We start from the raw sequence: 15,239 nt of genomic DNA on the forward strand, positions 1-15,239 counted from the left end.
CGTGAATCTGTGTACTTATCTATTGTTTCTGACTGTTGAAGTTACTACAAATTCTAACTTGTCTGCAATGCCTGTTGCATTCATAGTTTACTTTGCTTACTACCATCATGCTCATTAGATAACTGAGCTGAATGACATGTTATTTATGAGTGTAGGTTAGTTTTCATTTAAAAAAAAAGTTTAAAAAGCACATGGCATGTCTGATAACCCAGATAAATAAGGAATACTTTAATGATGCTGTATGGTCATGTATAATGATGTTGTGACATAATCAATGGAATTCTACATCTAGAAGTTGATACTTTGTAATGGTCTGTTTAAAGGGATGGAATCAGTGTTCAGTCAGCTCTTCTTAGTAGGTCTTAGGTTAAAAACTAGTTAATTTGCTTCAGGGAGAAATATTCCTATGAAATACTGTGATAGATGTCTACTTGTATGATACCTACTGAATTTATATTATAAACATTGATCTGGCAAAAGGTATGGAAGAAACATAAACATTTTGAAGTCTGTAATACCTGTAATGCATCTTGAAAAGTAATAAATTGGAGATACTTAATAATTCAGCAATTTAATTACTGTAAACAGTTGAATAACAATTTATTAAATCAAATTTTTCACTGATACATATCCCTTATTTTAGGAGTATTAAGGCAGGCCACACAGCTATTGTAATGTTCATTCTCTATTCATTTGTCTTATTTTGTCTACGTACTAGACTAAACCTTTAGCATCAAAATTACATCCTTGATATTCAGTGCTGGTTGTGGGGGTGTGGGTGTATACATAGATATACATATATATACACACATATAAATATGGGGAAAAAAAGACCACAGGAATGTAAGTCCGTAACACTTGCATATTTTGAAGGACAACCTGTTTCAACTAAAACATTTCTCTTGTATTTTAGAGGAAGCCCTCATCTGAAGGGGACCCCACATTATAAGGAAGAACAATGTGCTCCTTCATTAAATCTAGAAATGAAGAAAGTGCTGGACTTGCAAGCCTCTATCACAAGGTATGCTCATTAATTGGGTCTTGAGAATTTTTCCATATGTATCAATACTTTTCAAAAAGTGAAGGGAAAACTGGATGGTAGAAAAGGCTTCTAGTAAGTTTCTACGCTTATTAATACTAATGACTAGTATTAGTAAGTTACTATTAGCAGCTAGTAAGTCTGAGGAGATGAAAAAGTGAATTGCTGTTTAAGAATTCTTTCTGTGCTTGGCTGTACTGATATTTTCAGCATACAGAAGTATGCTCAGTATTCCTGTGTAATACTATAAATGAGTTTGTCCTTCAGATCCAAGTGTGTATTAGAGATTTCATGGAGGTGTTGGTCAGTTAGAGAAAAACTGTATGCAGGATTCCAGCATTTCTCCAGATGCCTGCAGAGAGTCCACCTTTGTCCTTTTTCTTTACCTCTTGCATTTTTGTGGTGATGGCCTGTCCTATAAAGAAATTTTGAACATGATAAATAAGTATGCGTGAAAGGTTGCTGAAACTTCATAGCATTTGAGGAGGTGGGAAAGTAACAAAGTGAAGTTTGGGAAGAGGCTCCTTAGGACAAAATGGCTGTTGGAAGAAATGCAGTATATACTGGGAAAAGGTTTGTATTAGTTGTCAGGAGTTGGGAAATGTTTAAGAAAGGATTTAGGAGGAGTCTAATTTCTCCTTCACCAGTTCATTCCAACCACAGATTAAAATGTATTGTGAATTATTTACAGCCTAGGCAGTATTGTTAATTTTCTGGGATAGATGAATAATTGATTGTTGTCAGCAATGTCTTAAGGTTAGTCAAAAGTATTGAGAAGATCTTCAGCAGTTAGTATCCCAGTTAAGCAATTACTCTAACAATACAGACCTGTTCATGAACAGTGATTGCTGGAGAGAAGTTGAGGTGTATACCATATTTTGTCAGCGTGGTACGTTTGTAATTTTACAATGCAGTTGCTGGTACAAAAGGCAGTAATACAGTGTTTATGATATTAATTGATACTTCTGTGACATTGATTTGATACAAAGTGTTTTTAGGGATTAACAAATATCTTTTATTAGTTTGCAGTCCATGTTAGAAGATCTACTTGTGGCTACTGCTGATGGATTTCTCCATCTCATTCACTGGGATGGGATGACCAATGGGAGGAAGGCCATCAACCTATGTACAGTTCCATTTTCTGTAGATCTGCAGTCTTCTCGAGGTAGGTTTTAGGGATTCTATTGCTTATTACAGTTACCTCTTAGTGACATACCATCTGATATAAAATATTCTCTCTGTTCTTAAGCAGAGATGAGAAAAATTTGCCATTTGTAAATGGGAATGAAATAGCCTGTTTAAATTTGGTTTTCTCATTGAGGTAATAAGTGAACATCTGAAATGTCTGTTAGCTTGCAATATTTCTGTGTTCACTTATTTTTAAATTACTCATACTTTCTCAGCAGGTTCACTTACGGGATTTGAAGATGTTTACATCAGAGATATGGAATACTGTGCCACGCTTGATGGCTTTGCTGTTGTTTTTAATGATGGCAGAGTTGGTTTCATTACACCGATGTCAAGTAGATTCACTGCTGAGGTATGTTTCCTTTAGCATTTATATCATGCACAATAAAATGTGTTTTCCTTGGTTTCTGCATTTCAGTTGGCTTTTTACTTTAAATTCTGTTCAGCTACAAAGAAACTAAAATTTGACATCTGCTTAAGACATGACATAAGAACAGGGCTGCATTTTGTAGCATAATTTGAGCTAGATTTTTATAGGGTTGATAGCGCTGGGAGGCCATAATTGATAATAACTTCCATTTATTCATTGAAATTGTCATTACAGACTGTGTCTTACTGTGTCAGATCAACAGCCTTCCTGTTAAAAGTTACAAGTGGGATGACAGGAAGTGGTATCTCCTAAATATAAGTACTATGTCTAGGACTTAGTTCTTATCAAGTCCATCTCTTTCTCATAGTGACAAGCATACTTCAGAATTTCTTTAACAGGAATCTTTTCTGAATTTTCTCACCTGTAATTTGGCCTAAATACTATTACAATTTGTTGTTACATATCTGTGTTTTAATTACAGAGTACCAAAAAGAGTAGATCTATATCAGATTCCTTCACTCACTTAAAGCACTTGTGATCTCAGCTGTTGCAGATGAAAACTTATTTTTATGTTTTTCTTTCTTTCTTCATTCTTAGTACCATCTACCAATTTTTTTTCCCCTAGGCAGAGTTAGGAACTTTTTTGCCTTACAGGTATTGACTTATTTTGTTAATAAGAGATCTTATAAACAGTTTTCTTACATACTGATATCTCTCTGTAATTTATATTAAGAAGAATGAAACCAGTTTTGCATTTACTGGATTTTATTTATTTGAGCCATGTAATTTGATCTTGACATTAATAGAAATGTTGAGATCATAAAGGTCAACTGACAGATGTGTAATATGGTGGACATGGATAGAAGCTGACTGCTATTAATAAAAGCACTGTTTAACAAAAAATCTTCTGAATTCCTTTCTCTACAGCAACTCCATGGTGTTTGGGCACAAGATGTAGTTGATGGAACTTGTGTGGCAGTGAATAACAAATACAGGCTAATGGCATTTGGATGTGCCAAGTAAGTTTTTTAAGGCTGGTTCAGAGCAGGGGAAGATTGTTTCATTATAAATCTGAATTAGTAGTTACTTCTTACTAAGTTGGGTTGCAAGAACTGTAAAGATGAAAATAATCAGTCTGCCTGGAGATTACATAATGTGCTGTCAAGGAGTCAGGAGAGAGGTGGAAAGAAATGGTTGCTTGGTTGAACTGCAGTTGAGATTTATGTTTGCTGTTCAGGTCTCGGGGAAAAAATATTAAAAGGTGGCTCAACCAGTAGCAAGGATTGGAAAGTGCTGCAATTCCAGCTAATGTCAAAGCAGGATTATAAAGTCAGTTTTAAGTAGTTAGTCATAGTAATATTAGACAAGAATCAGCACTTGGCACTCAGCTGAGAAGATGCTCTGTGCAGTCATGATTTGGTCAAGAAAAATATTGCCTGTTAGAGTAACTGTGAATATTTGTAAATCAAATGTTGCAGAAGTACTTTTAGTTGTGGTATTTTGCATACTGCTCCTTCAAGTCCGCCCTGTATAATAGTGCTTAAGCTGGACCTAGAGTGCAGCTTTTTATTTTCTTTGATTGTATTTTACTTAGGTTTTGTTTTATAACATTTAAAAAAATCTGGTTTATTTTACATCTGTCCTCTTAAGAACTAGTATTCTTGTTTGTAGTAACAATACAGTGTGTTGGTGTTTCATCAGAAACAGGAATAGTTACTTTGATTAACTGATTGTAGTATGCCTTAGTACATCCCTGATGAAACTTTGGCACTGAGTAATTACTGCCTTCCCTCATGGATTGTCTGGCAGTTGGAAGCCATAAATGTATGTGGACTGTATGTACATATGTATCTTAGGAGAATGAAGTCTTTTCAGTACATGGATTATTCTAGGGCTGGTGGTTTGGGTCCTCTGATGCCTTCTGTAAAGCATCTTAGTAATTTGTTTCACAAAGTTCTTTGACTATTACTTGATTCAACATCTCTGTTCTAGATAAATTTGTTACTGGTGAGAGAAATAGCATCTTTTCTTAGCCTCTTGAAACTGATAAGAAATCCAAATGATCTGTAGTCTAAAGCATGTGTAATGTCTTCCAGTGGCTCTGTGCAGGTTTATACAATAGATACCACCACTGGCGCCATGCAGTTTTCTCATAAATTGGAATTGACACCAAAACAATATCCTGGTGAGCTACTTTTATTGCTAGAATTTTCCAGCTGCTTTTAGGTTATGCTATATTTTTTATCATTGGCTAGTTAACCTCTGTTTGTTTGCATAATCACTGATGTGAATAATACTTACTCCTGTCTGTTTATAATAATTAACTCTTGTGTCTTTGCACTTTTAGCAGCTTGCTTTTTAATTAACTTTTGGATATGTTTTGTGTATGTGAGCATTCAGGTGGCTGGTTTATGTTTTTGTGGGGTTTTTAAACTAATTCTTAGTCTTGAAATTAATTTTCAGTTACTTCAGGAAATTAAAGGTTATTGCCAAAACTGATAATGAGTATAACAGAAGTGTGAATTAATTTGAAGTGACTGATGTACAGAAAAATACTGAGTAATGCAGCTTCCTTCCTGCACTGCAGTGTATTTTTTCATGTAGTATTCTGTGCTTAAGAGTAAGGAGCATACCAAGTGGGTAAATTGCATCCTCAACTGAAAATATATGTGTCTATTGGTTTTCAGTTAAAAAACAAGTCCATAAGTAAGTTTTACAGTTGTGTTAAGTGCCTCTATTGTCCAAAAAGTTATTTTAATAGAATTGTGGTTGTGTGGTTGTCTTATAGCAGTGTACTTCTGGCATGTTTTCCTGTATTATTAGTTTCTTATGAAACCAAGCATGCATTGGAAAGAAACTATTTTTTGTTTGCTACTTATTCACATTGAGATGGTCAGTTTGATAAATGCATCAGTTAATTGAAAAATCAAATATTTGCTTCCATATATTTTTGTTCATACTTTTATGGTGAAACCAGTTGAAGGACTTTCACTGTTTTTGCTTGCTTTGTTGTCTACTTTTAAACAGATATTTGGAATAAAACAGGACCCGTTAAACTAATCAGATGGTCACCCGATAGCTGTGTTGTGATGGTGACTTGGGAATGTGGAGGTTTGTCCTTATGGAGTGTTTTTGGTGCTCAGCTTATCTGTACTTTAGGAGGCGATTTTGCGTGAGTATTTTTAATATACAGTGTAAAGAGTGTATTAGAAGTGTTTGTTTTTATAATTGAAAGCATCTAATTAGAAATTAATTCACTGAATTAGCTTTTTAAAGTTCTCTTTTTCCTTTGTGATTTCTTAGATATTGAGATATCTTGGCAAATATTTAGGAGGGGATCATTTAAATATAAAGAAAAATATATTATTTTTATTTTGTAATGGTCTTTTTGTCTGTAAAAGAAAATTACTCTAGGAACAAGCTTGAGCAAGCAAATATTAAAATTCCCTCAGTGCATGTATTTCAAATAGTTTATGCTACACATCTGACAGTTGCATTGCTTTTTTTTTAGTGTCATGGATCAAACAGGCTGTATCATTTGAGATGAGATTCAATGTAGAACCATATGAAAACACAAAGATAGGAATTTAATTTATTATTCTGATGAAGTCATTTGTAAACTCAAACTTGTTCTGTTCTGTTTTTAAGGTATCAATCTGATGGTGCCAAAAAGGACCCTCTGAAAATCCGTTCCATGGTAAGCAGGAGTATAAAAACACTGTAATAGGATGACTCTTAATGTTTTTAATTGTTTTTAGTATAACAGGTTTTCAGAAAATCAAACTATCTTTCTTTTGCCTAATTAGTTTTCATAGTAAGATGCCTTTACTACAACGTTTTATTGAAGGACAAAAGGACAACCGATGAATTTTTTTTCATGAAGTATGCATGACATGCCTTTTCTTGCCTTTGCTTTTAATATTAAGAATGAACACTTGCGATTTTTTCTTAATTTTGCTTTTTTTCTCTGGTCTGTATTTCAAAGTGCAGTCAGACACAGATCAACATTAATTGTAGACTCCCTTATTTCTCTAAATTTACTAGCTGGCCTTTGACACTCAAAGTAACTTTACTAAGATTATTAATTCCAGAGAAACTGAACTGCTTTTTTTTTAAATACAAACTAGTTAACATTAAATCAAATCCTGCTAGTCTGTAAAATCAATAAATAAATATAATAAAATAGAGTAAATTTTAAATTAGAACAAATTTCAAACACATCCTACAAGGCCTCGTACAAACCATGATGAATTTTTTGCAGTATTTTTAAAACAATTTGGTTTATTCATCATGACATACTTGCTATGAAGATTGACAATTCTAAACATGCATCCCAAGTGGAGGTACATATATGCAATGACAGTACCTTTTAAATTTACCTCTTAAAAAATTTCAAAAATTGAAATTCTGATGTCATTGGATTTAATGAGCAGCAGCCAGTGTAATTTTGGAAATCAGGATTGTTTCATACCTGGCTCTTTGTTTGAATTTTTGTTTGTTACCCTAAACTGCAAACTAAACAGTCTTCATTACTTATGTGTCTTTGCACAGTTGCACTTCATTTAATCATTACTTTTTTAACATAAGACAGGAAATAATTCAAGCTAGATTCTTACTGTACCTTGTGAATTTTACTGTTTGATTCCTATAATGATATGATTTAGAACGATAGAATGTGTGGATTTTTTCCAGGCTCAAGTATATCATAAGATCAGTTGCAGTTTCTGTAGTTCTTGTTTTGTGAGAACATATGGTATTACATTTATATATGTGTATGTAGTGTTGGGCTGGGAATTTTATTATTGTTATTCTTTTACCTTCAGACCTGGGGATCAGAAGGGTATCATCTCTGGGTTATTGATGGGAGTTCTTCTTCAAACATGAAACCTGAAAGAAATGCAAATAATGAAGCTCAGCAGTTTGGTATTCTGCAGTTTCAGTTCATCAAGAGTGCACTCACTGTTAATCCTTGTATGGTAAGTTTATTTGTTGATAAATATATCCTTATTTTAGATCATACTTCCAGTTTTAGGTGCCCTCTGTGTTGTTCTCTCAGGTTTTAAGTCTGTTCTGCAGCTATTAGAGTTGTCTTTTTTTTTATCATAGAACCTTTAAAATGGTACTGTGAAAATATTGCTAGACAATATTTCATATTGTTTACTTAGAATCTCTTAATATATTGATCATGTGTTTTTCCTTTCCTTTCTGTATGTGGAGTTAAAATTGCTTTTTTTTCTTTTGTTTTGTTTCTGTTTGGTTTTAATATAGAGTAACCAGGAGCAAGTCCTCCTTCAAGGAGAAGATCGCTTATATTTGAACTGTGGAGATGCAGCACAGACTCAGAGTCCCAGAAATACTTTGGCACACTCTGAACATAACCACACCAGGGAAAGAGGCCCTTTTTCAGATGGCAGTTTAGATTCTCAGGGTTTAAGCACTTTACTAGGACACCGGCATTGGCATGTTGTACAGGTAATTGATCCTGGTTGCCCGTATGTGCTTCATGCTTGCAAGAATTTGTAGGAATAGAATATGCAGCTGATCTCCTCACTCTCTGCCAGACCTTCTTCCTGTGGTATGAGATCATTGCCTTTTTATTGTCTCTGGGGGTTTGCCATGGTACAACTTTTTCTCATTGACAAAAGGTAAAGCAGTGTTGGTCCTATCAGCCTTGTGGGTATGAGTTTGCCTCCTAGCCAATAAATACAGTCTTAAAGCTTTTATGACTTTGGGAAGGAGTAGTTAATTACTTTCCTGGGCTTTGAAAGAGAGAATAAGTGCAACATGCAAGAAACAATTTAGGTGTTTGTTTTTTTATTTATGCAAAATGCTTTAAACCATATTCAGCTGATGTATATAATCTTCCATCTATATTTTCAAACATAAAAAATGGCATCTATTTTAGCATATAACTGAAACTTCACAATATCAGGCTTTCAAAGAAGAAGTTGTTTCCAGGGTAGTAATGGGACTTCTATTTTTCCTGCAATATAAATAAAAAGATAAATATCTTAATCTGTGATTCTAGTATGTATTCTTTGATGGTTGAATTGGTGACACTTTTAAAACAAGATTTCTGAAAGATCCCCACTGTTTTGTTCTTCACACAGCACATGAATCAGTAGTATTAAAAAGTATTTGATTCTAGGCATATCAGGCAGGTTCTAGATACTGTTGAATTTCCACTTTAGCTGGCCAAGTGGCTCTTCTGTCTTCTAAAACTGGGGTGTAAGAAGGAGATATCTTTGTTCTGTGGTAAAAGTAAAGCTGAAACAATTAGAATTACTGTGCAGAGCAGCATATCCTTGAAAAATGACAGTGCCTAGGTCTCAAGAGTACCTACCTTCCTTGTGTCAGATCGGAGAATGGAGTTCTAGGCTGATTTTGTATCATCCCACGTGACGTGAAGAATACCGAATTGAGATTTGATCTGACATATTCCAGTAAGGTTCTCTCATAGGAAGGCTTTTGGATATGCTGGTGTGTATTTATGACAGGATTAGAAATTTCATCCCTACACTGAAAATCCTGTCTGAAGACTGTATTTATCAAAATATTTATGTTCCTTTGAAAGATTCTCTTAGAGAGGGAAGTAGCTGGGAGGAGACATGAGCAAATTGTGACTATTAATTTGTAATATAGTATTAATTGGTATATGTTGTTAGTACATTTTGACGTTTTGTGTATTCAAAACAGGGTAACATTTAGGCACGAGTAACTTTTGGTGTGTGGGCAGTAATTTTATTTAAAAACAAATTTCCAACATTAAATACCTTTATGATAGTGTTTTGAAAAGAAACCACTGACATTATCCAAATTCTAATAGGATGTGGCAATTAATTGATACTTTAATGGTAGTTGGTATAGTCATGTGGTTTTCATTTTCTCTTTTTTTTTTTTTAGATTCATAGTACATATCTAGAGAGCAACTGGCCTATAAGGGTGAGTTATTTTAAGAATACGTTCATGCTTATTTAAAGGTATTGGAGGGTTATTCTTAGGATTGACTGAACTCTGAAAATGAAATCATTAATTTACATTACAGAGAGAAAACTGTGTTAGTAAAGTATGAAACATGAAGATAATTTACATGTTTTGAGTCTGATGTTTTTGCCTTGTGGTGCATATTTGGATAGGCATATAGTTTAAATAAGTTCCCATCTGAGGTTCTGGTGGCTTTTATTTCTTTTTTACAGTTTTCAGCTATTGACAAGCTTGGACAGAATGTAGCTGTAGTTGGCAAGTTTGGTTTTGCACATTATTCTTTACTCACCAAAAAATGGAAGCTGTTTGGAAACATTACCCAGGTGAGAGGTTATGGAATTTTATTCTGGTGCACAGGGAAGATTTTATTTGTTGGGATGTGAGACCTGGAGAAAATTAAAGAGTATCATTTTCAAGGGAACAGCCTGTAGACACATTTGGGATTAGGGTTGCTGGTTATGCATGTGTTTCTCATAAAGTGTCTGAAACACAGGTCTTGTGGTTTTGACACACTAATTTGTGTCTGAATATTAGCAGAGTGTTCCAATTTTGCGTGTGTATAGTCAGTCACTTAATTCCATTTGTTTTATCTGAGAGTTCATGTGATGTAGCTTTGGATGTAAAGCTTATAAATTCGGGCATTTGAGAGAGTCCAGGGATGCCAGTAGCATGAAGAACTGTGGAACTATATTTTGTAGGATGGAGTTTGTCCTTCACATACTACTCTTTAGTACTTTGGTTATTTTAAGCATTAAAAACTTCTTATTCATAGTCTTGCCACTATGCATAAAGCTTATAGATATCATGCATGGCTTTAAGAAATTATCCATATAATGTACATGTCTCTGTGTGTAAGTGTATAAAAATACATACCTATATGTCATCTGCTTGCTTTTTTCTTTTCAGGAGCAAACTATGATGGTAACAGGTGGCTTAGCATGGTGGAATGACTTCATTGTTCTTGCATGTTATAATTTAAATGATCACCAGGAAGAGGTGAGATACTTTTCTTCAAAGTAAACCTATAATGATTAAATTATCTGATCTGTATGACAGTAGTATTATTATTAAATTTCATAAGCATGAAATGTATTGTGATATTGTGAGCATGTTTATACATGATAAACTTCGGTGGTTTTTGGTTATATTCAGAGTTTATATGTTAATATATAAGTAATTCTTTGCAGAAAATTTTTGTTGTTACTAAAAACTGTGTACTGCTGACTACAGTGAATCTACTTGTTCTGAAAACTTTGTGACACTTTTGCAATTAGCATGAAGTGTGTTCTGAGATACGTGTTTACAGTGTTTTGGGACAATTTTGCAAGCTTTTAAACTATATGGGCAGAGGAGATTTACTTACTCTTTGCTCTTTAAAACTGGTGAATAAAATTCCTTCCTTATGATTGTTGTTCAGTACTTCAGCTTTGGCTATACTGTGCTTTAACTGCTTTGGTTATAATAATAAAACGGATGCAATGGATAAAATACTTGATGAAACAAAAACTCAGTAGCGTGTCTTGGTAGAAATTCTTGACAGCCATTCCACAATAAAGAAAATAACCAGAAGTGGAATTACTATTACCCTCTTGGTAAACAGAACATGTTTACAAACTACTCCTTTTCCTTGCAGCTGAGAATCTACCTGCGAACGTCTAACCTTGACAATGCGTTTGCTCATATCACCAAAGTGCAGGCAAACACATTACTACTGAGTGTCTTCCGGGACATTGTGATATTGTTCAGAGCAGATTGTTCCATTTGCCTTTACAGTATTGAGAGAAGGTCTGAGGGGTGAGTGTCACTATTTAAATGCTTTTGCAGTAAGGTACCTGTAGACCTGCTCTCAGTCTGAGTAAATTCCTACAATAGCTGGTGGAGTCAGATTTTTAAAATACGGAGTGATATTATCTTTATGCACAAGTTCATGAGTGTTTGCATTTGCACACATACTGATAGGCCCGTGCAAGCCAGAAGTGGGTAGTGGCTGGTGTATGCACATTTCCAGCTGTCTGAACAAACATGTTCCTAAATTGTTGGAACTTGAAAACTGAATATGAATAGGACAAAAAGGGACTAAAAAACACCCACATATTTGAATATTTTAAAATAAAAACATGTTTGTAATGTTAGAAGCACTAATTACTGAAGGGAAGGTGGCAGTAGCCTTGCAAAGATGAAAAGGTTTGGTCTTGGTGATGTGTTGAGGAATTGTTTTAGTACAAAAGGAGTAGCAATGTAAAATATGCCAGGTGCTTTCAGACAATTAAGTTTAGTGAATTTAAGGAGGAGATAAAGATTCAGGGATTGGGGGTTTAAGTCCCTATGTAGGTGATGTTTCTTACAGTTATGGTATCTTCTTTTTAGCAAGAAAGGACCTTTTTGTGGTAGAAAAAAGCAAGTTGTTGGTGAACTTCAGAGAAAAATATTTTTAATGCTTTTAAAAAAGCTCTCAGCAGAATCCAAACCTGGAAACTGTCTCATTGAACGGTCAATAGAGTCATATTCTGAAGTATCTGATATTGTATTCTATCCACGCATATCTGTATTTCCCAAGGTATCGAGATCAGTAGCCCATTTTAGGTTTGTTTGGTAACTTTATATAGAGTAGATATGTGGGCATTTCTGCTGATTCCTGATTAAAGGAATGTCATTTGTTCCATGGAGTAAATTGTTTGCTAAGGGTAAGTTGCTTATTTTCATTAGGTTTACTTTAAGGTAGTTATTTCATGTTAAGTACTGTTGTAAAATTTCTAAATGTAGTCATTTTCCTTTCAGTCTTAATCCTACTGCCAGTATCCAAATTCTTCAAGAAGTATCCATGTCTCGGTACATTCCTCATCCTTTTCTTGTAGTATCTGTTACGTTGACATCAGTGAGAACAGAGACTGGCATCACCTTGAAGATGCCTCAGCAGGTAACAGATCTCGAAATTTGATAGAATTGGTGCCTGAATTTGTTAGCTTACTCCTTAAAGGTTACCTGGCTGATAAATCAGTCATGAATCAGTGACTCTTGTATATGGTAAAATCCAGAACGCGGTTTATTCTGAAGTTTACTATGTAGATATGCTATGTGGGAATTGGGCATAAGGGGGTGGATAGAGACATAAGAGTTTAGATTTTATTTCATACCTTCTCTTCTTAACTTGCAAAGTTTGAGACCAAGTCTTGGTGAACAAATTAAATTTAACTCTGTCAAGGGTATGCTGCTCTATCATGTATTAACAGTCAAAAACCAGAGCAATCCATGGCATCAGGAATTACCTTTCTTGCAACAACATGTCCATTACTCAAAGAATAAATAGAAAAAATGAAAAGATGGCATTCTGTGCCTCATGTGACCCTATGAGGCACTCTTTGTCAATTCTGCAACAGCCAAACAATAACTTAAGATGTGAAGGTCCCTGTCTTAACATCATAATTTTGTCAGGGCACTGAAAGAATTTCTACATGCAAAGAGAACTTGGATTTTTGTTGTAAATAAAAACAGAGTAGACTAAACTGAGCAGAATACTTTGCTTTCTTGACACACCTTACTAAAACAATTTTTCTCTAACTGCAGCTAAATAAAAGTTCAAGATGCTGTACAAGTGTGGCTCAGCTCTTTTTGGCTCAGCTCTTGGGTACCAGTGTAGTCTTTGCAGTCAGATACTGGCAATCATACTGTGATGATACTGATAAGAATACAGAGTTTTATTTTTCTTAGAATGCTGGTGGATTGCCCATTTTAAGACACATGGTTGGAAAAAGTCCATATTAAACACATGGAATGAGTTTGGTGAATAAGAAACCTTCCACTATTTACTGCTTTGCACAAGAACTTGTTCTTGATTTTTCTAAGTCCTTCTATATTGAATTCAGCTGTTAGTCATCTCTGTAAAGTGGGACATTTAATTTACATTTTTTCTGGGTTTTTAATGTGGTTATGAGTAAAATTATAATTCAAAAAGCTTAAATAATTTGCATAATATTCTTTCTGTCCTTAGGCTTGTGAAGCTGAAAGTATTATGCTTAACTTAGCAGGACAACTTATCATGTTGCAAAGGGATCGATCTGGACCCCAGATACGAGATAAAGATAACAATCCTAATCAAAGAAAGCATGTGAGTACATATATGAAGTCATACTGTGTATGACTTCAAAGACGGCAGTGATGGAAGAAGCTGTGCAAGAGAGTGGTCCAGACATAAAGAAAATAAGACTATAAGCAAGGCAGTATTTATGCTTAATGACGAAATTGTGGGCTGGAAGTATATCAGCATTTGCTTGTGTTCACTAATTATATTGAAAAGAAATAGACAAGTTTTAAGAGTAAAGATACTGCCCAAAATTTCATATGCACCAATAACAGAAAATCTCTAGTCTGTCCAGAACTGTTTTGTATGTTTATGGAACGTTATCATTTTTTGCAGAGTGCATTTACAGAGTTCTTGGCAATAACAACAATAGAAATCAATTACTGAACTCTCAGTTCTTCTGAGCTGATGAAAACCAATTCTATGTGAAACAAGCACATTGGGAGAGTGAAATTTGGAAAATTCAGATAGATTTGTCAATTCTAGGTTGGACTTGGGGGCTACCTGAAGAAGCAGAGAACAGGTTTTTACTTTTCACCTTTATTCTTATCTCTCTGCTTCCTGACTAAGTATTAAGGAGGTTAAAAAAAAATGTGTCTTGAGTTAATATAGGTATTAAGTGGTGTTTTGTCACATGCTAGCATGCAGATAAGAGAAAAGCAGATTTTTTTCTTCTTTGTTAGAAGAATAACATGTTTGAAGACAGTACTTAGCTGAAAAATAGAGTTCTTGTGAATAGGGTAAAAATAAAAGGAATAATGGATACTGATTTTTTTTTTTTTTTTCATTTTAAATAGCTGCCTTTTTGTGCTCCAGTTGTCCTAGCCCAGTCTGTTGAAAATGTATGGACTACTTGCAGGATTAATAAACAGAAACGCCACTTACTGGAGGCTCTGTGGCTCAGCTGTGGTGGGGCAGGTATGAAAGTCTGGCTTCCCCTGTTTCCCAGAGATCATCGAAAACCGCATTCCTTTCTGTCAAGACGGATCATGCTGCCTTTCCACATCAACATATACCCATTGGCTGTTTTGTTTGAAGATGCCTTGGTTCTTGGTGCTGTTAATGACACTGTGCTCTATGACTGTTTATACACTCAAACCAGTGCTAGAGAACACTTAGAGGTTCTCTTTCCGTTCTCCATTGTTGAGAGAACCTCTCAGATCTACCTCCATCACATTTTACGCCAGCTCTTGGTTAGGAACCTCGGTGAACAAGCCTTGCTTTTGGCCCACTCCTGTGCCACATTACCATACTTCCCTCATGTACTAGAACTGATGCTTCATGAAGTGCTGGAAGAAGAAGCTACCTCGCGGGAACCTATTCCCGACCCTCTCCTTCCCACTGTGGCGAAGTTCATTACAGAATTCCCCCTCTTCCTGCAGACAGTTGTTCATTGTGCTAGGAAGACAGAATATGCCCTGTGGAATTACCTTTTTGCTGCTGTTGGAAACCCGAAGGACTTATTTGAAGAGTGCTTAATGGCCCAGGACTTGGACACAGCTGCCTCTTACCTTATTATCCTACAGGTAACAGCACCAGATATATTGCAAGATATTTACTAATATTGCAGTATTTTAAAA

General features: G+C 34.9%; 1 protein-coding gene across 6 annotated transcripts in view; it reads left to right on the forward strand.

The window, feature by feature from the left end:
• RIC1 (RIC1 homolog, RAB6A GEF complex partner 1) overlaps window positions 1-15,239 on the forward strand; it is a 45,661-nt gene that overhangs the window by 23,006 nt on the left and 7,416 nt on the right. For 5 of the 6 annotated variants that reach the window (XM_063181258.1, XM_063181253.1, XM_063181255.1 and 2 more), the window contains 16 exons: window positions 914-1,021; window positions 2,062-2,204; window positions 2,443-2,579; window positions 3,525-3,616; window positions 4,694-4,782; window positions 5,625-5,769; window positions 6,246-6,294; window positions 7,421-7,573; window positions 7,866-8,069; window positions 9,501-9,539; window positions 9,794-9,904; window positions 10,488-10,577; window positions 11,215-11,375; window positions 12,360-12,498; window positions 13,570-13,686; window positions 14,457-15,185. In XM_063181258.1, the coding sequence (XP_063037328.1) occupies window positions 914-1,021; window positions 2,062-2,204; window positions 2,443-2,579; window positions 3,525-3,616; window positions 4,694-4,782; window positions 5,625-5,769; window positions 6,246-6,294; window positions 7,421-7,573; window positions 7,866-8,069; window positions 9,501-9,539; window positions 9,794-9,904; window positions 10,488-10,577; window positions 11,215-11,375; window positions 12,360-12,498; window positions 13,570-13,686; window positions 14,457-15,185 (2,506 nt within the window). The remainder of the gene's footprint in view (window positions 1-913; window positions 1,022-2,061; window positions 2,205-2,442; window positions 2,580-3,524; window positions 3,617-4,693; window positions 4,783-5,624; window positions 5,770-6,245; window positions 6,295-7,420; window positions 7,574-7,865; window positions 8,070-9,500; window positions 9,540-9,793; window positions 9,905-10,487; window positions 10,578-11,214; window positions 11,376-12,359; window positions 12,499-13,569; window positions 13,687-14,456; window positions 15,186-15,239) is intronic. The other variant, XM_063181254.1, reaches the window with a different exon arrangement.

The sequence above is a fragment of the Melospiza melodia genome, chromosome Z (genome assembly GCF_035770615.1).
Source record: "Melospiza melodia melodia isolate bMelMel2 chromosome Z, bMelMel2.pri, whole genome shotgun sequence".
Taxonomy (NCBI): Eukaryota; Metazoa; Chordata; class Aves; order Passeriformes; family Passerellidae; genus Melospiza; species Melospiza melodia.